At 39.8% G+C, this 24,277-nt stretch overlaps 1 protein-coding gene across 1 annotated transcript; it reads right to left on the minus strand.

The window, feature by feature from the left end:
- Positions 1 to 2,090: 2,090 nt before the first annotated feature.
- On the minus strand, positions 2,091 to 23,972 carry PIK3R4 (phosphoinositide-3-kinase regulatory subunit 4). Its single transcript, XM_083878774.1, has 19 exons — positions 23,227 to 23,972; positions 21,856 to 21,989; positions 21,073 to 21,655; positions 19,576 to 19,710; positions 17,455 to 17,676; positions 15,905 to 16,078; positions 14,614 to 14,759; positions 13,303 to 13,506; positions 12,314 to 12,515; positions 10,577 to 10,776; positions 9,388 to 9,601; positions 8,883 to 9,048; positions 8,271 to 8,435; positions 7,027 to 7,238; positions 6,612 to 6,743; positions 5,325 to 5,425; positions 4,207 to 4,295; positions 3,625 to 3,733; positions 2,091 to 2,692 (listed from the first exon to the last, which is right to left on the minus strand). The coding sequence occupies exons 1-19, from the start codon at positions 23,954 to 23,956 to the stop codon at positions 2,522 to 2,524; spliced, it is 4,089 nt and encodes a 1,362-aa protein (XP_083734900.1). The 5' UTR covers positions 23,957 to 23,972; the 3' UTR covers positions 2,091 to 2,521.
- Positions 23,973 to 24,277: the final 305 nt, after the last annotated feature.

Raw genomic sequence — 24,277 nt, forward strand, 5'->3', positions numbered from 1 at the left:
GAATTTGTTAGGTAAAAAATTGTATAGAATAAAACCCCAAATACATGATTTACAAAGATTACCAAATAAAATTGAAACAGAGCAGAAGATACTGTATATTTCTACAATGACATGCAGAAACAGTCTTCTCTAAAAGAAAGGAACTGTTCCAAGCTGCTATAAGCTCTAGTAGCTCTAGGACATAGTCTCTAGCTGCACCAGGTGAGGTGGAGGCTGAACATTACAAGGAATTTCTTCACAGAAAGAGTGATTAGACATTGGAATGGGCTGCCCAGAGAAGTGGTAGAGTCACCATCCCTAGAGGTGTTCAAGAAAAGATTGGACATGGCACTCAGTGCCATGGTCTTGTTGACAAAATGTTGACTGGTCAGAGGTTGGACTTGATGATCTCAGAGATCTTTTCCAATATAATTGATTCTGATTACCAGCTCACTTACATAAATTCAGTTACAGAGGAATTCAAATCAACGATGTCTACACTCACCCAAAATATATTTTAAAAATCCTTCATATTTGATCTAGATATTATTAACAGACTGCCATCTCTCAAACAATATAACATTATAGAGAGAGGAACTACAGAAACTGTAACTGTTGTGCTGCTTGGCAGTACTGACCTTTCTCAAGGCTGGGCCAAAGCTCATTTCCCTACAAGTGGTCCCACTGAAGCCCGAGATTTCTTGTAAAAATTGACATGATTAATTTTTTCCATAACATTACCATATATGGGCAAAAGCCTCACTCAGACATAATTTAGTCGTTATGATGGTTCATTTCTTACTCTGGTTTATGACTTTTTAATGGACTAGAAAATATTTTAACATTGTGGAGATAAAATTATATTGCAAATTCTTTTTAATACTATACCCACCATTCAAGTGTCCTATGTATTTCATACTACTTAAAATGTCTTATAAGTTTCATATGGTGTCAGTGGATTGTAACACCTGAAAATGAAACCTGATCTGCTTCTTCCATCAAACTATTTTGTCAGCGGGCAGAATCATTAACCAAGCAATGCAGCCAAAGAGGTGATTCCCTTCACCAGGTATATAAGGACCTGTTTGGAACTGTACACCAAATGGATACAGCAGCAGAAGCAGCTTGGCTTACCACCCTCTTCCTTGCTGCTCTGCAGTACAAGTGGACTGAGAAAACCTTCCTTATTTCTGAATTCATACAACATAAAGAGACAGCACCAGCTCCTCTGTACGAAGCCAAGAAAAAACTTTTTCAGCATAACAGGGAGCAGCAATTATAAGGTCTGCAAAGAAAATGTCACACTGTTCTTGAGCTCAATTCCTCTTTTGTTATACTTGGGGCAATGTCTACTACACTAAATTATCCAAGTAAGACACTCACTAGGGAAAAACAGGCAGTCTTTTTCCATTGAATTCTGAGACTTTTTAAACAAGTCATTATTGCATGTGTTGTCTCTTCAAAGAACTCAGTTGACAAGTTAAGAGCATTCCCTGCTTCTATCAGATACTCTATAGAGATGTAGGCTTCCATTTTTTTTCCAGCTACACTCAAGAAACACATGTCAAATTAGTGCTGTTTGTTGTCAGTGACCTTCTGAGTCCATCCCTGCAGAGTAGTACCTGGAACTGCTGGTAAGGAATGTTAGTAAACTTAAGTCTGAAAAGGATTTGGAAATCTGAAAAACTGGATCAGATAGTGAAAGAGTGGTGAGAACATTTACTGCCCCTGTCTGACATTTAGAACTCCCTCTCATGAGTATGCCATGATGAAAAAGTACTTCCTGCTGAAAGCCATGTTTTGTCTATTTTTGACATCCATACTGAATGATGGAGAACACCATCCTGGTGGTGCTGCTTTAGGTTCCCAGGACAGCAGAGCCTCTAAGCCAGGATAGCCTTAGACTCAGGTTTAAAGCAGGCTGGATGTGAGGCACAGCTGAGGATCAAGGACACAACTGTCAAAGGACAGTTTGACACAAGGTGAGGATTGACACAACTGATCTCAAATGACATTTAACAGCCCAATTGCTCTGGTAGCTGAGACTGTGGAATCACTGCAGTGGAACCATGGATGTAAAGAAACCCAAGTACCAAGGAGGGAAGGTCAAGTGGACTTTATTATAGTTATTAGAATGTACAGGGACATCAGTGTTCTGGTTCTTATTTCATTTCTCAGATTCAACACAGGAGCAGTTAGACACCAGCTCTTTGCTTTGTGCACATTTAGAATGTGTCGTGTGGGACATCCTCAAATAATTTTCTGAAAGGTTCTTGAAGAACAATGTAGTCAAAACCAAGCTAAGTGACTTCATAGTTTCCCTGATATTTCAAGGAAATGCTATGGGTACCAAAAATATTTAATATAAGAAGTGATTATGAAGTGCCAACAGGGTGGTAGGATACAGGTAACTGATTTTATCATCACTTTCATAGTTTTTAAAGTCCATTCCATTCCATTAACTGGAAACAGTCCTTTGAAACTTCATTATAATACTATTTCTTTATTACAAATATTTACATACTATATATTAGTACAAATTTTATTTCCACACTTTAACAATCCCATCCCTTGACGCAGTGACTATAAACCCTTGTGTGGTCTGGAAAGTCGCGATATCTGTGATAATGTCATGATGCCCAACTGGGAGAGACTCTGGACCCTTCCGAGGGGTCTCATCAGTGGGCCCCAGCTTTTGCTTGTTCTGAATTTCCTGTACAAAAACAAAGTGAGAAATACTATTTACAGAAGGGTTTGCAAAGAGTGACTGTCATCCATATTAAGCTGTCAATGTAAGAAGACCACAAAACCTCCTCCACCAAAAAACCAATCAAACAAAAATTCCCGACCATACAACCTCACACCCTTTGACAGTTTTCTCAAGATTACTCCTTGTTTAACTTCTTTTCATTACACAGTCTAAGTCTTAATCTGAACTGACATTACAGCTCTTTGATTAGGAAAAAAATGGGGGGTTTTCTCATATTTATTTCAATGACACTAAGATTTGATATTCCAATGGGGGAAAAAAAAAGTTATAGGAACTCATACATCTTGGCTTCTCAAAGCTTTTATAAAAACTGCTTCAACAGCATGAATGAAATTTAGAAGTTTGAGAAGAAACACTAAAATAACCAGTGCATTGGGTAGACCTCTACTGACTTGTTTTAGTCACCTTTGAAGTAGCACTCAATTTGTTGAACTGAAACAAAACATTGTGCTATTTGACAACTAGCAGCACTTCCAGTTCCCAAAGTCACTCTGAAGGATGTAACAAAAACTTCAGCATGCTGGTACTGTATTATCATGATATCAGTTCATCTCACATTGCCTTGCTCAAAAGATCCTACTCAAAAGACATTCCAAACACTGATCAAAGCCAAAAGTGTTAGAAGTCTAAATTTCAATATCCCAAAAGAAACACATGACTCTGGCTTCTGTAAGTAGTATTTGGTGGTCCAATTCTGTCAAAAACAAATTATGTTTTTTTTTAAAGTCACTTCTTCCCAACTGCCGGAAAATGCAATGCTGACACCATCCATAAAGAGTGAGTGAATTATAATTAAAGACATCATGCAATGAATATAATCCATAAGGCCATCCAAAAGCAAGCATAATAGGAGTCTATCAAATAAAGAAAAATACCTGAACCACCTCTGTGCCCTCAATTATCTTCCTGTAGTAGGAAACAGATGGACAATTAGAACTTCCAGCAACAACATATGATCTCTCAGGGTAGGCTAGATCCCAAAACCTAAACATGAAGAAAGGAAATCAAGGTGAGATGTTCAATTTTATCAGCTTAAAATAGCTTCTTAAGAGTGGTCTTGCTCTAATGATGAAAATGAGTGGGCACAAATGCTATCTTCTTTCTATACTTAGTGGAAGGGAGTGATGCAGAGAAATCTACACTCATGTCAAGCTCATACATTTTTTTTTGGGGGGGGGGTGGTTATTTTTTGTTTTTGTCATGGAGCCCATGAAGAATTTTATAGGATACACACTGTGTATTTCAGAATGCACACTGTGTTTCAGAAAAGCACCAAGTTCTGCAGTTCTTTTGCTGAGAACAATTTCCTTAGCTCACTGATGTTTACTAATGAATGCATGTTCACTATTATTGTTTGGGCTTCTTAGAGATTACTTAGGCAACATTTGGTAAAATTCAGTACACCAGTAGGGGTGGAGGGGAGGTTGACAAACAAGAAAGTTGCTTAGTTTGATTACCTTATTTTCATGTCTGAGCCTGCTGTCAGTAATATGGGATTACCAGAAGCTGGACTACAATATATTCCATGGATGCTGTGAGGAGAAGGCTAGCAGGAAAAAAGATATATAAAAATAACTTATCAGCAATAGCTGTCACCATGCTTCAGAAAGGGAATGAATTCCTTGCCACATTCATCCACCCAGTTTCCAAACCTTTCTGGCAAATGCCAAGTTACTTTAATGGGCCACATCTTAATATATTAATGTAAATTGCTCCCTTACACTTTACAGAGCAATGCAACAGAATTAACCCTCTGTAATCCTCTTTTTTCTTTTTGAACCTTGGAAATTATATTCTCAATGACGAGAGATTATTTTTAAAAGAATCAAATAGGCAAATCCTACTGAAAAGCACATGGATGCTTAAATGCTTAGGCTATGAAGGCATTACGGGACAGATATACTATCTGAAAACAGAAACTACAACATAAAACTATCCTAGATCACGGAGCTCCCTGTGTAAAAAAGGGCAGGAATGAAATTAACTCAACCTGCAATCCTTGCAGCACATACAAATTTAGGTTTAAGTAAATTCCAGATCTGCATTTACAACATTTATAGAAGAAGCTGTGTTAATTTCTGTCTATGCATTTGTGAACAATATTCCAGATTGCTCCTTTCCCAATTAAGTCCTTGAAGAAGAGCTATTTCATACTTTAAACTAGCAGTTAAGTGTAGTAGTGGTATTATATTACAGAAAGAATGTGTAAAGGAGCAGATGCTTACAGAAGTATGCATAGCCCCAGGAACAGCAAGTAAAAATAAGTAAAAGATGCCACACCATGAATTTTGGCTTTCTTGTGATCTTTACAAGCTTGACCAGCTCACTGATTTTCTAAGAACTTGAGTGGGTATAACAAGTGAGTGTTACAAGTACATTCCATAGACAGTGAAGGTACCAATGAAGAGTCAGGTTACACTGCTGTTCTACAAGGGGGATTTAATTCTGACAAATAAAACAGTCACGGTGCCCAAAATGAATCCCAGGTCAAGTTCTGTACTGATGCACAGCATGGAGTCTAAGGTTGTTCTAACCCTGGCTACACAATAGAAACAGGAAAAGAAAGAGTCCAGACCTGCAGTTCTGACAGAGGTGGTGCACTGCTGGCCCACAGAGTGAAGCGTCGATCACCAGTTTCCATATCCCACATGGAGACTTCATTGTTGCCTTGAACAGCTACAGGAAAGATAAACTCAGTGCAAAAGGTACAAAACAGGTTGGTTGGCTCTTGCTATTTGCTCTATTGACATCACATAGAGGGTATGACATAGAGACACTCTGTTTGTTCCCTGCAGTATTTGTGTCAGTCTTGCTTTAGTACTTTGGTTTCACTGCTTGAAAGCAGCTTCACTATAATTAAAAGTGCCTGATTTAAAAGAGTTTAAAGGAAACCTGATTTAATTCCCAACCCTTTTTAAAATGTATAAAACCTTCAGTTTCCTCCCTAGATAACTTCTCAGCCTTCTTTGAGAAGGATAGATGGCTTGTTCAGCATAGTTATCAGGGACTTTGGAGAACGCTCCTGTGTGGGTAAGAAAACAACTCAAAGTTACAGAGTTCAGTAGTTACAATGAAGTTCCACACTCATGCGGACAAGTAAAAATTCTGTTCAAGGGATCGCTTACAAGCCTGCCAGCAACCTAGCTGGACTAGGCAAGGACTTTTTAATAATAATCCAAAATTATCAGTTTTTCATTCATTTAATCCTTCACAAGGAGGAAACAAACTATAAAATACAGTGACACTTGCTTTATTTGTACGTTTTTTCAAGAAATTTGTTTTATCTCCCAGGGTGGTTGATAAAATAGGAAGCAAAGCCTAAGAAGTAAGCAAAATTGAAACTCAAATTACTCTCATTTTACAGCAACTTGATAAATTTAGTTATTGTAGGATTAGTTTAAGGTACTTGTCCATTTCAGAATGTGTTCCTGACACAAACATATAAAAGTCTATGACAGTGCCACATGCAGTATGGATGAAGCAGCTGTAAGCATATCAGATGAGAATCTTGGAGATCTCCGAAAGTTCTAACCCATGACACAGCTGGCTTAGATTGAAGGGGGAATTGGAATTCAGTCTCTGCTGTACAGAAGGTGGTGGCAGATTTCATCAGCTTCAATGAATGTCATGATTTTGAATTTGATCTTCTGTCCTTAAAAATGGATGGCTTAGACAGCACACAGGGAGCGCCCCTCATGAGAGTTGCAATGCTCAGAAGATGTAAAGGCTGTCATTTTGACAATGGCTAAACTTTACTTTTTTTCTTTTCAACTCCCCACCAAGGTTTGAAGCAGAAGCTGAAAGAACAGTTGCTTTAATCACAACCTCTACCAATTGTGAGGTAAGTTTAAGACATTTTTACCTGCTATTACCCAGGACTGATAGACAGGATGCATGAGCAGGCGTCTGATCCGGGCTTTGGAAGGATGAGAGTGGCTGGAGATGGGTAACTGAAACCTCATGTCCCAGCATGCCATGGTACCATTGCTCGTTCCTGGAGAGAAGAAGCTCCCCTTAGTCAGAGGGACAAACATAGGAGTTTTTATCCTTATCTTTGTGCTCTGTTCCTAGGGAGATGGCCTTCAGCCTCAAGTACTTAGCTGGCAGAATGCTTCCCAAAAATAGATGAGAAGATATTTCTCTCCTCTTGTATGAGAAAAGCATATGGTAGTAAAATCAGATCAAGCAAAAGCTTGAGCTGTAGTTACTGTAAGAGAAAACCATAAGGAAGAGGGAGGCAGGAAAGAGAGAGAAACTAACAAGAAATACAGACTTACCAATACACAGCCAGCACTGGTGTATGTCCACAGCAAATGAAGTTATGAGACCTAACTTCAAATCGTGTTTCAGCGTCCAAGCGTTGCTGCTGGATCGCAAATCCCATCCAACCAGAGATCCATTAACTGTTCCATAAGCCAGTACTGACTGGGCTCCTGAATTGAAGTGATGCATATCTACCACACAGCCATCATCCTTCAGATCTAACGACCTGGGTTAAAAGAATAAACTAATTTAGACATAGGTACGACTCCCTCCAAGTTTAAGACTCCTTCCCACAGCTTTTTCCTCTTTGTGTCACTTCTCAAGGCATCTGCCAGAAACAGCTTTCTGATTTTAGTACAATGGATGCTAATGCTCTCTCCAAACTTTTGCTGCAAGGCTGTCAGCAGCCCTTTGCAAACATAAACACAGCTCTGTGCCCTGGGTCAGGGCAATCCCAAGCACAAATACAGGCTGGGGTGAGCATACACTGAGAGCAGCTCTGAGCAGAAACACTTGGGGGTGTTGGCTGATGAGAAGCTCAGTGTGATCCAGCAATGGGTGCTCGCAGCCTAAAAGGCCACCCCCAACAGAAGAAACAAAAGTGTGGGCTTTGGGATGTGATTCTCCCTCTCTGTTCCACACTTGTGAGACCCCACCAGTAGTACTGTGAGTACTTTCTGAGGCCTGGACATATCTCTTACTCAAACTGGAAGATTAAGCTGTTGCTTCAGTGACAAATATTCAAACACCGCTCAAATGGAGGTAAGAAAGAGATAAACCAAGCCCAAAGACTCCCCTAAATAGTATTCCATTACCCATATCTCTACCACCTTATTAAGAGCCTGGGAGGAAAAACTGCAGGTCTGAGGTCATATCACATGCTGTCTGTACATATGTAAACATTTATCTAATTACCTCCAAGAGAACCTTCAAAAACACTTTGTAAGTAACAAAGGAACTAACCAATCCCAGTACACAAATAAAACAACTGAGAGCTATTCAGAATGGCTGTTCCAAGCTCATCGTGTGTTCAGTGACACAGGAAGTAGAAATATCCTGTAGCTAAGAATGGCCAGCTCTGCACAGTTGCCTTTCAACCCTTCTTTATGAAGCAGGATAAGAACATGGATTACAGCCTTTCAGTACAGTCTGGGCTCAGCCAGCAGGAAGCCTAGAGTAAATTTAAGGATCTATCTGAGGAATACACTAACAGCTTGAGCTCTTTGTGTGGTGAGATTTAAATGCTTTAAGTACATACCTGCTTTGTATTGGATGAATTTTAGGAGATTTAGGGAGCTTTGAGGCTTCAATACCAAGAAGCTGGATGGCACCATTATCTGAAGCTATGGCTAAGTAATGTGAGCCTTGGCAAAATGTAAGTGTCTTTACATGTCCTCCAATCCGAGAGTATGTCAAAATTGATCTAAACAGTACAGAGAGAAATATGGGGAGAATAAAAAAGAGGTAATTTTTGATGGCACTTAAAAAATTACTTCTCTTAAACATCTACTTAAAACGAATGGCTCTTGAGAGAGCTCTGAAAATAACATTTTCTAGCTGTTCCAAAATCAGAAAGCAAAAAAATCCAGTGCTGGCTTTAAACAACACCAGAATACATTTATATATGTACAAAAATGAAATCAAAAAGCCTGTAATTATTATGACTGCAAAGCAGTCCCTTTCCATTTTTTCTTTTAGTAACTAATTGAAACAGCAATCTAATATTATAGATGCAAGGCAAAAGGAACACCAATATATCTCCTTACTGATATTTCCAGCACACCCACAAGTGATTCATATTTTGCTCCCTGCTCTACTTTTTTGTTCACTCTAAAATCGCAGCCTCCAATACCACAGGTTTTTAAGCTACCTGGTTGTAGTGGTTTTTCCTTCCATTTTTTGGCTGTTCCAGACCTTCACTGTGCCATCATTTGAGCAAGTGGCAAAAATGGAGTGTTCATCAGAGACCCGAATGCGATTCACTGCAGACTTGTGTTCATGAAGGTGAGCTACCAACAACCCTTTGGGACGCCATCCTACAGGGAAAACAAAACCACAACCTAATTAGGAACATGCAAGTCCCCCTAGATCCATCCACTAACAGCTATATCAGGATACAGTCATTACAACTGCAAAGCACAGACAGCACTGAAAACAGTGTTAAGGCATTTTAAATATTAAAGGCAAAAGCCTACTTGCTCAATTCTAAATTAGACATTAGGTCATAGATGTTCTGCACAGTAAACACATTTCCTCAACTAAGAATTCCCTATTTTCTTCATCCTTTGCATTTTTCCCATGAAGGATGATATCTTGACTCAAATTATATACATATATAATTTTTTATCTAAGAACCTCAGTGTCCTGTGATGTACCTGGAGGCGGGGGCTTGCTCTCCCACTCAGCATTCTCCATCATCTGTTTGGCAAGTCTCTCTGCATTACACTGCTCTCTCTTCTGCTGGATCAGCTGCTGCAGCTCAGTTTTGCAGGTGGTGATGCGCAGGTGGTGATGCGCAGCTGGGGACATCGTGCTGCTCAGGGCCTGCAGGGTTGGTTTTCTGGGCTGGACAACTGCCCCATCAGATGCCTGCAAGAAATCAGCTCTTAAAAATACATGCCTTACATTCCACACAGAGATAAATCCCCCTCATAAGATTTCTGGGTACCATACACTGAATAAAAATGGAAAAAATCTTTCTTACTGAATCAATTAGCAATGAACTAGCATTAAAAATGAATGCTTGCATGAAGACAATTAAAAATAGTGAAATTATTATTTATATAAAAGATTATCATTCTCTTATTCTATCCTGTTTGCCTACTCTGTTCTGTATTCTATCTAAAGAACATGTAATGTGCTGTGCTTATTATTATGTGATTATTACAGAGGCAGTTACTGCTCTCAAGACTGAGAGAATTAAAGGTTAGCTCTCAAATTTATTTAGATTGGGCTTTAAAAACCAAAGTGTGAAATGTTTCCCTTATATTTCAGGGTAGACATTTAAAGCTCATTTAAAGCTAGCAGAAGTTAATCTCCAACTAGAAGCCAAACAAAAAAGTGTGCAGTGTCAAGAGATGCCTCCATGACCTGCAGAGCTCCCAGCCCATCCTTCTCTAGTCAGTACTAAGTATTACAGGTACAGGATGTCTAAATGCCGATGTGATTTCCGAGTTAAAACCATGATACCTCTTCCTCACAGCATGTATAAAGGCATGCAATTTGAGGAAAAGTCTTCCCTGCCAGAGAAGTTCACATTATAATTGTCTAATTCACAAAGCCCCACCACTTTGTGCAAAGCATCTATTTGTTAATGAAGCTCTTCTGTTCAAGGGACTAAACTTAGTTCAGTTGTCTCTCCGTTCCTATTTTAAAAATAAGAACTTGAAAGTCAGCAACTCTGCTGAAGAAGACACCAGCCAATAGCATGGCCAGTGTAAAAATCCTCCAAACAAAACAGTGTCAAAACAACCTCCAAACATCACATCCCTGTAGTCCCACTTGACTTTAAAACAAGTAAATCATTTCAGTTTAAGATGAGAACATAGTATTTTTCAAGTATACCTGTGGAGAGGATGACAAAGTGGCACAAATGCCAGCTGAGGACTCTGAACGAAGTGGTTTCCCAGCTTGGATGGCTTCAGGATCAGTAGTTTGCCCATGTCCTTTGGATACTGGCTGGGAGATGTTTGTTGGTTCCAGGGACCCAAACATGCTTTTCCATTCTTCATTTACATTTGAATCTTGCTTTACGTGCTTTCTAGCTATATGGAGTTTGGAGGGAGGGAGGGAGGGAGGGAGGGAAAGAAAAAACCACACCCCCCCAACGTTACTATAACAACATTCATTCAGGATTGTCATTACTTTGAGAGTACATGGAAATCTAATGTTTACATCCCAGATTGTTATTTATGTACAGAGAAAACCCTCCTGCTATGTTGTGGAGATCAGCTGACAGGCATTTATGAGGGAAACCAAACAAAGCACCTGCCACGTGTGTTCACATTTTCTTGATCCGATAGCAGATTCACGTAATAAATCACTTCACTAGAGAGAAAGGCTGCAGGACTAGACTCCACTGTATGATAAATTTTTCTTATAGAATCATAGAAGGGTTTGGGTCATTTAGTCCATCCACCCTGCAATGAGCAGGGACATCAAGAATAAATTTGTAAAAGCACGGTAGGCAAATCATTGTTAGTGTCAAATACTAATCAGTTTTCCATCATAAATTGCAACATCAGCTGTAGATTCAAGTATGTTATATCTTTAAATGGGAAATCTATTTATTTTCAGCATTCCTTTAGACTCACTTAGAACTGTGAAATACAGACAGAAAAGGAAAAAACATGGGATAAATTAAATTTAGACAAAGTCAATGAAGAAAAATTAAAGGCATAAAGACTTTAAGGGCAACAGCTTTGGGTGAAGGGAACACTTGAACTTGCTGTTCAAGTATAGACTTCATCTACACTAAGTTTTAAATCATGTTGACTCATGATTCAAGGATGCAAAAAAATGAAAAATCCTATACTTCTGTACTTTCCTTTACAATTATACATGAAACACCCTAATTCTGGAAATAAGACATTAATAGCTATAGGCTTTACAGATATTTCTGTACTTTTATATGTAAAAACATAGAACCTGCTAGTGATGTAATAGAGGAGGGAATTACAAGCTTGAGAGACTAAAGAGGAAGCTCAAACTGTCTGGTAAAGAAGAATTTTGAGGATACAGAGAACTGGAATAGTTAGCAGCAAGTGGATTTCACATCTAAACAAGGAAATGTAAGAGGTTTTTTGAGCTGAAAGAAGAGCAGATAAAAAAGGTAAAATGGGAGTGGATGAGAAGCTGAAGAACCCTAGGGCCAAAAAGCATGTACTTGGGTGAGCAACAATTGGCAAGTCCTCAGTGCCAGCCTGAGGAGTTTTCAGTTTTGTTCAGGCTACCTCAAAAAAACACCCAGGATTTTCACAGTTAAAGAGCTTAGCACTTGTTGAGAAGAAACAAAGCAGATCTACAGCCTTCAACATTGCTGGCATGAATCACTAGAGCCCTGTTTGTCACAACCAGCTGAACAACTGCACATGCAGTCAAAATAGTTTAAAATATTCTCAGGGGAAAAAAATAATCCCAATTTTTCAATGATCAAAGAACGTTCCACCACTTCACATTTCAAATGGAAATTTTCCTATTGCAAACTCAGTGAGGATGATGATAGTTATGTAGGCTGATTTACTGAGAACACCCTGAAAGGAAGGCTATACTTCAACTATACAGATCACAAAATATACTAACCACGTTTGTCATCAGAATCCTGCTTTGTTTTAACAAGATCCACTTGTCTCCCAGTTATTCCCAGAGCTGACAAGTCAATCACCCCTTTGTGACTGCTGTCATGCAGGTGGCTCTGATCCACAATATTGGCTTTAGCTTTATTAGATTTTAACATAAAGTCCTTCAGTGCTAACAGTTTGTCTTCTTCCTCCTCAGTCATCCCCTACAGAATAAAAGAAAAGGTAATATTACTCTCTTTTTACAATAACATGCATCAAGGCATGAAGATTTAAGAAGCAGTAAAATTAATGACTAGCTCAGAAGTGCAGAAGAACACATCCCCAGAATTCAAAGCATCAGTCATATTGCTCATATGAAACATAAGGTAAGCCACTGCAGTGTAAGAATATCTTTCCTCCTAAGGAATGGGGCAAGGAAAAGTGAAAGGGCAGAACAGAATTTAATGCTGGATCACTATCTGGTGCAATCTGCTTAGCTGCCACCTAGACCATGCTTACAGCCCCCAAGTCGTAGCGGGGGAAAAAAACCCAGACAGCTACAGTCCTTTCCCTTCCCAGTTCTCACTAGTTTGGGTAGGTGGTTCTTTATGTTCCTGTCTTCACACATAAGCCTCAATATTTTCCAGCTCCATTTGCTTTTGGCACACATGTCTATCACTTTGACAAATACATTACTCCTTTATCCAGCACAATGCACTTAATCCAGCAATGCTCCGTAATGCTGCCACATCACAGATGCATGGGAAGTTTAAGACCTACAGCCATTTTTTAAAGACTTAGGTGGTATTTGTATGTCTCTATGTCTGGCAGATCTTTTAAAAATCTTTAAGTTCTAAACAACTTGTCCCACAGGCATATACTGAAATCAGTGAAGTTAATGGCTTGGAGGATCAGAACCGGGAGTCTCTGACAGCAGTAACTGCAAGGTCAGGGTTTGTGGAGGTGTACAGAGCCCAAGAGTCTCAAGCCTGACAAATAAAACCCAATTACTTGTGAAAGAAGCTTCTTCAACAGCTGTGCAATGGCAGGGTCCTCTGGGGGTGGGCACTCAGAGAGAGCTCCAGTTCTCTTCTTTTGACGCAAGTGAAGGTGTCGGAAGAGGCTCGTGATATCCTTTGATCTTAAGACATAATCAAATATGGAACGGCTGACAGGCTCCTTAAGTACACTTAACAGGACTATTTCTTTGTCTACCTGCAATTCAAAACAACAGACCAGTCAACATAATGATATCCATGTAACTTGTACAAACCATCTAGGTTCAACTTGTCTCCTTTCTTGAGAATAAGATCTCTGTTAGTCATGTCAGACATTCTCCATTCTCTTTCCCTCTCTCCTATAAAGTGCTTCTCATAGCTTGCTGTCTGTATGAAAAACAACTTCAAAATGAGTTGAATGGGAACTTAATATTACAATCCAAATTAATGTTACACACTAGATTCTTGCTAAATAGAGTATTGCATAGCAAAGAGAAGATTTATATACTAAGATGAATAAGAGATTTATATACTAATGGTGCAGGAAGTGAACAAGACAAATTTATCAATCAATGCCTAAAACACAACACAAAGAACAAGTAAACACAAGGAAAAATGTTATTATAGTGAAGTTCCCATCTGCAAGGTTTACAACAAAATGTTAAACACAGGATGCATTTCTCAATGTACATACTGCAATCATTTCTTATCTATTAAAACACCTGAGAGGTGCAGTCTACAGGTCCTGAAGTTGTATGCAAAGACGGCTCTATGATCAGACTACCAGCATCATGCAGGTCATTCCTGGACATGCACTGATAGTAAATGACTTAATTAATTCATGCTGAGCATTGTGCCCTGACCCTTGGCAAAGCACTGAAACACAGGAGTGGTGCTGGTGAAATCACAAGCATGGTAATCATGACTTAACGGACTGGTCTTGTAGATAAAAGCACAGAACATAAACCCACTTGTTTCACAGCCAACTTTTTGTGCCTTTTAGACTCCTATAAACTAGCAAAATATAGCAAGAATTTGACTATAAATGAGGCAGAAAAGGCTTGAACAAAAACCATACCTGTTGATTTTAGGCTTTGTAAAATGTTTTGCATTTTGCAACAAATTTGAGACAACAGTCTTTAAAACATGGAAAGCAATGGCCATTCTGTAAATCTGCCAGCAGAGATCAAAAATCTATAATTGCCTGTAATCTCAATTGAAAAAAACGTATATATGGTCCTTATAGCCAGGACTGTGGCCAAGACAAATTTAAGAATTGTGGCTAGTCCAGACATATTCCCAATAAAATTATTAGAAATATTACCTGTATTATTGGTTGTGTGATAAAAGGATGGAGGTATGGCATTAGCTTGCAGTAGACATCAGCAATATTCAAATACTGTGCCACCACAGTGATAAATCCAACTGCACCATAACATATCCAAAGATTAGGGTGACACAGGAACGGTGCTGAAAGAAAAATAGGCTGTTAAAATCTATCATTCATATAGGAGAGAGGAGCTCATCCTACCTATGGCAGCCTGTGATGTAATTTCCTTCTAACAGAATTACTCCCAAACTGAGTCTTCTCTCCTCCAGAGCACCAAGGTTAAAACATTCATACAGAGTAAATTATTTCATGGATTACACTGTACTCGTGCTGTTCAATTTCCTTGCTCTTGCCAAAACCCATATTTTCCTTATTTGTTCATTTCAATCCCTAATTGTCAACCATAGATTTGCAATGGAGACTAATCCAAAAATAAATCTCAACCACATTCTAACTATTACAGTGAATCCTAAAACTGGTGATTTTTTTTCTTTTTAAGTAGATACTTGATTCCTTCCTGCTTTCCCTCTCTTTCTTGAAGAGTCACTACTTACATTCTAAGATTATGAGATTCAGAAGTCCCCCTAATTATGTAGGCTTTAAGAAGTTGTCAAGGCACTGTATCTAGTCATGAGACATAATCACAGATCATCCGCCCCAAATTCTGAGTGCATTTAAAAAACTATAACATTAAGAAGCAGTCTACAGCTCAAAAGATCATTTGTTTTTTGTTGTGTGTTTTTTTTTTTTTTCATAAATAGCTGTTAAATCTTGAGCACATCTAAATTAAATTGATAAGCCTGATCAGGAAGGAGAGACCAGCTCTGTAACCAGGGGTGTATTAAGTTAATGGATTTTTATGGTGTTAGAATAAGAAACAATCATTATTATCTGAATTCTCTCACCTTCAATGGCTAATGTGTAAGTGTTTGTAAGTTATGTACCTGATAGACTACCAGAAGCAACCAGGATTTTTTCTTTACAGCAGGTTGCCATGTGGACCAAGGAAAGATCTTAAGGCAAAAAGTTTTTGGAGTGAGTGCTTATTGATGCTGGCCTATAAAAAATCTGAGAAGATGCTTCCAGTTTGTTCCACCAAAACTATTATTTTAGAGTCCTGAGCACTAGCATGGTTCAACTAGCAGTAGGTCCTTACCACAATTCTGTTTAGATTCTAAAACAGAATTACAGCTTTCTATTCTGGACAGCTAAGCTGACAGTGTAGCTTTATGTAGTACAAGTTCTTTACTAGGGAAAGAGGGTATTCTCCACTATTCCAACTTACCGATATCACAAGCAAACTCATAAATATGGGGCTTTTGCAAGAGCCCCAGCTGGCACATACAAGTTAGAGCATTGAGGGCTTTGTAAATGACAAATTCTTCAGCATCGCTGAGACCTTGCTGAAGCAGAGGTTTGAGTATTGATGAGCTTTGCCAGCCAACATAAGCAGCAACACCTGAAACATTAAAATATCACATAAAAATCCAAAACAAATTGATAAACACCAGAAAACTCTATGTCTTCCTATCAGAATTAAGAGTAAACATAAAACAACTTTATCACTTCTACTCTAATAAGGTAATGACTTGCGTTACTATACTTGTTCATGTGTTAATGCTGGACTTTGCAACCCTTTGCTGAAAGGGAAGAAAAGAGAGAAATAGCACACATAAGAGAAATCCCCTCAGCGCCACTGCTACAGAACAGCATCTGCTCACAGCCACAGGCAGCAGTCCCTGCACTTACTTAAATACCAGTTAGAGAGCTCAGTTTTAAAGACGTGCAAATGCTTGAAGTAAAAAAATCCATAACTTTAGAATTTAATCTGAATTCTTCTGTGGATATTTTGAATGAATGGATACTGGGAGAGGAGTTAAAAATACAGGTTACATGTCTTCACTTTTACTCTTAATCGCCTCACACATCTCTCTATGTCTTTTGCAAGAAGTCAGGACACTCTGACCTGTGCTTTGGCTGCTCCATTGCTCCTTTGAAACAATTTCTGATAAGTTGTCAATATCACCTCTTGGCAGTTTGCCAGCAAGTCATTTTGTGGCTTCCAGTCACAATGGAATGTGTAGCTACCATAATGGCCCCATTGAAAGTTTGATCATGATCGTTTTTGCTGCCATGTACCTGAAGCACCATTTTTGTTCTCAGGAACTGCAGTTGGGAAAGTTTTCTTAAACCACAAATCCTGAGCCCTGACTCTCTGGAATGGTCATGTGGGTTTCCAACATACATGGAGCATTAGTTATACTTAACAGCTGATGTCATATTAGTAAGATTTTTGAAATTGTTATGAAGTACTCTTTAGGTGAGGTTTTAAGCACTAAAACCTCTTTTCCAGTTATAACTTTAGCATATACCAATGCCTAGTTCCCATCATATGAACAGATCTACTGAAGTGAACGGGATCATGTGCATATATGAAGTGATGCATCTACTATAGAGCTTGCAGAAATCTTAGTAATCACTTGCCATAATTTAGCTTTTTAAGTTAGTGGCTGTAGCAGAGATTCAAAGGAAAAAAAAAAAAAAGCATTTAAATTCCAATTTTTTAATGTTAACCTACCCTAGACTTAAATGCCTCAGTCTCATTTGTATTAAATATTTGGACTAAAAGAAGCAAACATTTGTATCTACATCGCTTCATCTTCATTCTCTAAAGAAACATTTCCACCCAATAATTCAGAAAACTTTTTTCTTATAAATTCTAGAAATCCTTATAAAAAAGGATTTTTATATGACTTATTTTTTCATATCCTGGAAACTGTTACTTTATTTACATTATTTTCTTTCCACTCTGTTTGGACGAAACCATACACTTACCAACAATACTGTCAAAGAAAGCCCCTCGAAGATGCCAATCATTCTTGTCATTTAAGAAAGTGATCATATGAGACAGAAGAACATCATTGGCTTTTTGACGTCCAAAAAAGACACACAGACGTGTTATTCCATTTTCCATCAGTGTTTGTTTCACAATATTCTCCGGGTCACTTAGCAAAGTCACAACTTTCTGCTGGACCATTTCATGCAAGGCTTGCAACTCTGCAAGGGACAACAGGATGAATATTTTGGCTGAGGACAAACAGCGTGTGCATGTGTACCACCTGCTGCTAAAGGAGTTACAGTGACAGGCCATCCTGAACAACACCCCACTTGGTAAAATTGGCCATGCAACAGAACCTCAACAGCTCCAACAAGAGCTTACCAAAGACTTCAGGCTAAGCATTGGGTGGTGACAAAACCAAAGAGTAGAGAAATGAGAGACATTTTTACTCAGATCAATTTATTCTAAACTTGTTGCAACTTCCACTAAGACAATTCCACTCTTTTTATACATATAGGTGATATGAAGATGTGAAGAAGCATCAGAATGAGTCAGCAGCAATGTTTCCACAGGAAACAAAATGCTTTGAGGCAACTTTGGTTTGATATGCTTATCTGACTATGAATTTCAAAATTTGTGAACTGACAGCAGATCAAGAGTATGTTTTTAGTTAGGTAAATAGATTCACTTCATTAGGCATACAGAGAGGAATATAAGAACACTTGAAAAAGTGAGTGCTTCCAGTTTCATTAAATTTCTTAGTTAACCTAACAATACTGATGAAAAATTTGAAGATGACCTTGCCTATGGCTCCTACATCATGACACAATTAAAAAAATCTATTAAATGGAAATAACAGTGCAGATTGTTAATGCACTGCATACTATAGAAAAGTTCAAGGCAGGATCTCAAACAAGCAACACAAAAATTTCAGCTACTGCTGCACCAGTTCTGAGTGGTGATTATCATTTGCCCGCAGTCAAAAGTCCAGCTAATTTGCTTTCCATCATGAGTCTATCAGACAGGCAGAAAAATCTGCCTCCTGGGTTCAAATTTCTCATGTTTGGTTTCTAAAAGGGTGAAAAAACCAGAACTACTCAAGCTTCTTTCTTCCTTGTTATTTCCTTCATCTCCAAGCTATCTCAGGGGATAGGGGACAGCATTTCTAAGAAACACAGCCCATATGATGGAGTTTCCTCTCTCACTCCTCAGCAATTCTGGGTACCCCATGCCTTACATGAAGGAATTCCAAGAGGATCTTTTATATTTGTTTTAAGTAGATTCATTGCTGTTTTATTTTAAAGTATCATCCTGCTAGTTAAGAGATAATTGTCTTTTCCCCAAAATGGAACATGCGCAGGATGTTGACCAATTCTGATTAGTTACAGATTGATCTACTTAGCCCAGAAGAGAAATTACTGTTTTTAACCACAAACCCTTCCCAGCTAGGAAGACTTGCCCAGCATTATTCTGGGAAGTCATGCAACACTAAAAGGCGCTGCAAATGACACACAGGTCACTTATTACCATGTGCCAAAGAGAAAGGAAAAGAAAATCCATCCTTAGGATTTTAACTCATTCTCTGGGCTAGTTATAATATAAAGTTACAGTAATGTTACTGCCAAATGGCATCCACACATTTAGTTTTGCCAGACAAGAATTGGGAGGCACAGAAACAGAAAATGAAGAATGACTGAAAAACACAGTACAATGACTATACTAGAATTTGACAGGTTTTCCTAAGCTAACACTCCTTCCCACTCCAACAGAAGCAGTATTTGGAACACAGGCGTGTCTTTGCAGCTGACTTGTTTATGAGACAAGCTGGAAGTGAAGCTGGATATGTAACCAGGCAGCCAGCATCACAGCCAAATACCTTGAGGACCTCGGGAGAAGAAAAATAGGCTAATTTATACACTTTTGTGTCTCTTACAACATTCAGAGCAGAGGTGTCTGTCTCTGCATCAAGCTGTAACACTCACACTTTGATACTGGTCAAGCAAAACATTCTTCCCATTTAATAGGAAGGCTAAGCTTTGAGAGATGAGATAGATCAGGGCTACCTAGAAGCTTTGGCCCATGATTTGCTATTATAAGCAGGCAAAAAATGGCATTACCTGTGTCATAGTTATCACTAGGGTGAGATGTTTCATCCGTTTCTTCGCTATTTGGTTCATTTTCCATATTCAGGTTTTTCAGCTGTACTAACTCCAGAAATCTCAGAGCTGTTTCTGCCAATAATGCTATGTTTTCTGCAAAGGAAAACGTTTTGGTTAAGAATTGTTCTACTTTGCCAATTTACATCAGTCTGATGAACCCCCTGAAGAGAGACTATAGCCACCAACAGCACCAGTCACAGTGGGGAAACAGGACTGAAATTACACATGATGCTCTGGTCACCCCACTTCTGTTGACTCCCAGCAAAGCTACCAAGTACATCAAATCACACATTATTCTTGTGATGTAAACAAGTGGAAAAATCCTAATGATATTAGGTGTAACAAAGGCTAATTTAATTCTTCTAGAACTAGCCCTATATGATGGTTAATCTCAGTTTGGGGACTAAATAACATGACAGACTGTAAAGGCCAAATAGCCTGAATTAACTAACATTGCCACATAGTAGACTGCAACAAAATAACACCAATCCACCACACCAGGACATGTATCCTAGGGAATAACAACTTGTTACCCTGGAATCCACTTTTAGAACATTTGTCAGTATCTATCCAGACGATTTGGCACAGTTCTGCACCATTTGGAAGCTGCTGAAGCAACTCAGGCTGCATTATATGGGTCAGGCCACTGCTGGCACAGGAACAATAACATCAAGGCAGAAGTCCCACTTAAGCAGCCGTTCTGAGTGTCATCCAAAACAACAGCAACGTGCCAATGGAGCCTGACCACAGCCAAGACTAAATCCTCTTAAGTCACCAGCCTGAGCACTTCCAAAAGTGTACTATAGTAACAGAAGTTAGTTAGACTACCTTTAAATACATCTATGTATTTGAAATTTAAATTGATCACGGTGACCACAAACAATTGGTTCTACTCATTAGCTACACAAAGTCTTCAACAAGTAGTTTTATCAATTTACTTAGTAAACAGAAAAATAAAAACTGAGACATTTTCAACTGAAAACTTCATTTATAACTAAAAAAATCAAAACCCAAAACTAAAACAACACACCTGAAAATGTGCTAGTCATAGCAAATAAGGGTACGTAGTAAATAGCAAACATGGGCATGACTACAAAGTTTTTTCCTGAACCCTGCAGAACTCACACATCTGAATAACATCTAAAGAAAACATCTGTTACAATATAAGCCAGTCTATTACAGAGCAAATAATCTAATTTCAGACCTTGCATATCAAATTTAATTTTGTTTGAAAATAGCTCTGCAGCCCAGCAACACACTGATGCTTTAAGCTGGTTTTGTATTTATTCAGTTTCATCAGGCCATTTTAGGGAAACAATCAGGGCTAATGAAATGTGAGTACAGTGTCATTACCTGTAGTCACTTGTGAGACTTCTGGCGAGTTTTACTGACAGAAACAGTTAAGAGAATACAGAAAAGCTCAAGATTTGGACTTTTGACTGGATGTCCTCTTACCAGCATATGCAAGTCTGACGATGGTGGCTTCATCCTGGGCCAAGTGTGCAATGCCTGGCAGAATGTATTCTGGGTAAATATTAATATCATTGCGTGGCACCTCTTTGACGAGAGCAAGAACTTTAGTTAGTGTCCTCACAGATTCTGCCCTCACCCTGGGCACAGAGTCGTTGCTGAAATGTAACAGATAAGGAGTAATACGATCCAGAAGAATCTCTACACTTAATCTTGGTGCTAAATGAAGAATCAGCTCCAAAGCAGCAAGTTTTGAATCACAGTACTTGAGAGTCTGTAAACAGGAAGTTATCACAGACACTAGAATAACCAGCCCATTCTCTTTTGTCTCTCCCTCGGCCTTCTCTGTGCGATCGTGCCCACAGAGATTGTGAATGATGTTGTCCAGATCTTTACGTATGACCAATATACGCTCATCTGCTGACACAAACGTTTCCTTGGCAAACTGGGCCATGTAAGGCTGAAGGAAAGTGTAAAATATTTCAGGAAATGCATTGTTACGTTGCTGTTTCAAATAATCTTCAGCTGCTAAACGTTTATCTGGCTCTCGATGGATCATCTGAGTGACCTTGAGAAAGGCAGAAGTAGGAGGGAGCGGGAGAGAAAGATCAAAGGTTTAGACATTTGTAATACAAAAACATCAAAACCCAAACCCAAACAATAAGCAGCAATCTGTCACCAAAGTAGGTGAAATAAATTGCAAACAGAACACACAGTTCAAATTAGAACCAACACACAGTTGGTTCTAATTCTGTAGTCCATCCTTACCAGTTCTCTGATACTGTGGTCTTCAATTTTTTTTAGGACTTGATCAGGGGAAAAGAGGCCATTTCTGTAAGCCAAAAGCTGAGATAAATCAAATAAGGGTACACCTTCTGTGAAGAGCTCTGCTATTACACAACCTGAGACAGAAAGAAAAAAAGGAGTCAAAGATGTCAGAGGATTATAAACAGACACTTTAACTTTGTTTTCTATATGCAGACAAGAACAAACCCTAGACAAGTCTTTGCTCGATTAAAAATAAGGCAAATGAGTTGCCAAATTAATTTGCAGAAAGGAGATAACATCTCAAGCTCCAAAACCTGGCTTTATACTTGATCCCTGAAATATGTTCCACGTAATTTATTTCAAGCATGTCAACAGCAGAGGAGTTTGCAATTAGAAAACATGACGCAGTGACTCCAGCCACCTGCCAGCTGAAAAATCCATCACTAGAAAGGGAACCCACATCACTGTCATGTGGAAGAAGAGTGTGGTAAGTCAGCATGGATCGGGTAGTAGGTCAAAATTAAGCAGCCCTTTTACAGAAGGTAAAGAAATAACTCCTGCTCTCACATCAGATGCTCGGAGACAGCATATATTCACTCACACAACTGCCACAAACAGACCCCCAGTGTTGTGTACATGGCACAAGTCTCTCTGCAAAGAACCTGCTCCTGCAGTTTGCTTCCAATAGTCTGCTTTATCAGTGGAGTGTCCTGGAAGTTTGGCCATATAAGAAACTTGTAAAATGAAGTAAACATTTCCTTGAAATTCATATTTTCAATCACTTTAAGGGGAGGAAAAACTCCAAAAAAAAGGGCTAAACTCATGACTTTCAAGACAAGGCCAAGACTCAAGTCAGTTTCCCACAATCAAACTCCAACAAGTATTTGTGAGTGGCACTTTGCTCCCACTTTGTGCCTGTGGGGAAAATAAAATGAGAAGGGGTTTCTAGAGCCAGTATTGCCAAATTACCCTGAAAGCTGTGTCAGCCCCCCAGAACTGGACCACTGACTGGTTTCTCCTCTCAGGCCCCATGAGACACATCCTCCTCTGCCAATAGAAGATGATGGACTGTGCCTTGAAGAACCACCGCTTTCCTAGAGCATAGCTGAGCAATATCAGAATAGTTTACAATTTCTCTCCTCAGATAATAGTGATACACCTAAATTATGTAGCTTACTAAGTTGTCTTTGTATTTTTCTGTGAATGAAAAAGGTTTGGGTTTTTATGCTTAAAATACATAAGTTTTTAACATGCTGTTCTCCAAGCTGGCTGTAAAAAAAAAAAAAAAAAAAAAAAAAAAAGAATCAAAAAACCCTGTTAAGCTCTTCTGCACTGCATTAGTCAGAAACAACACCTGATAGCTCCAAGTACCTGCAGAAAAGATATCCATTGCACGTTTTAACTCCCCTCTTGTTCGCTGATTGCTATTTGCCAAGTCCACCAAAGGAGTGGAGGGGTCCCGCATGTTTTCCAGCTCTGTGGCAAACATGCTGCCATCGACAAAGCGCTCGGGAGCGATGTAGCACGTTCTCCTCCGGGATGTGTCAAAGAAATAATTGAAGTCAGCAGGATTGTCTTCAGGAAGGTAAGTTGGTTTAAAACTGGCAAAGTCAGTTAGAAGAACCCAGTTCCAGCTGGTCACCATGATGTTCTCCGTTTTAATATCACCATGGCGGACTCCAGATTTGTGCGCTTGGTCCACCGCAGTGAGGATCTGGAAAGCGATCCACCTTTTCTCAATGTTGTTCAGGAATGGCCTGGTACTAATTCGGTCATAAAGGTTGTCCCGTACGTACTGCCTGAAAAGCATGGCGGCCTTCTCGGACAGGGTGGCTTTCTGGAAGGGGAGGCAGTTCTGTGCCGAGTGTAACCTTATCTTCAGCTCCTCCAGCTCCTGCTTGTAGCTCGTCAGGGGCAAGGTGGGATCCTGAATGGCAAACACCTTCACCACCACCAGCCCCTCCCGGTGCTTGGCTCGGGCCACCTTGAAGAAGCGGGTGCTGCCCAGGCTCTTGTCGTACTCGAAGTCGTGGATGTCCGAGAAGTAGCTGTCCACCGAGAGGATCTGCGAGGGGGCGATGCCAGCCAGCTGGTTCCCCATGGCGACGCCTCCTCCGGCCGAGGGCACGGCGCCGGGGCCGTCCCGGTCTGCCTGCGGACAAACACAGCGCGAATCTCAGGCGGCCCCGGGTCCGCCCCGCCGCCCGGGCCCGCGGCCCGCGCTCCCCGCCCCGAGCGGGCCCGGCCGCCGCCGCTGCCCAGCCCCGGCCGCCCGGGCCGGCCCCAGGGGCGCGGCTGCCCCCGCTGCACTCACCGGCCCTGGCGGAGCCGGGACCCCCGGCCCCGGAGGCGGCGAGAGGGAGCGAGGCGGGACTCGGGGCGGCGGAACCGGCACCGCCGGGCGGGCGGGGAAGGGGCGGCG

The sequence above is a fragment of the Zosterops lateralis genome (assembly GCF_965231275.1).
Source record: "Zosterops lateralis genome assembly, chromosome: 1".
In the NCBI taxonomy this organism is placed as follows: domain Eukaryota; kingdom Metazoa; phylum Chordata; class Aves; order Passeriformes; family Zosteropidae; genus Zosterops; species Zosterops lateralis.

What these genes read in the sequence shown, in the direction of transcription:
- PIK3R4 (XM_083878774.1), bottom strand. Translation starts at nt 23,956, where the DNA reads ATGGGGAACCAGCTGGCTGGCATCGCCCCCTCGCAGATCCTCTCGGTG. An exon ending in GGAAAAACCACTACAACCAG is followed by an intron (nt 8,436 to 8,882) that starts GTAGCTTAAAAA and finishes TGTACTGTTTAG; the next exon opens with ATCAATTTTGACATACTCTC. An exon ending in CCAGTGCTGGCTGTGTATTG is followed by an intron (nt 6,744 to 7,026) that starts GTAAGTCTGTAT and finishes TCTTCTCTCCAG; the next exon opens with GAACGAGCAATGGTACCATG.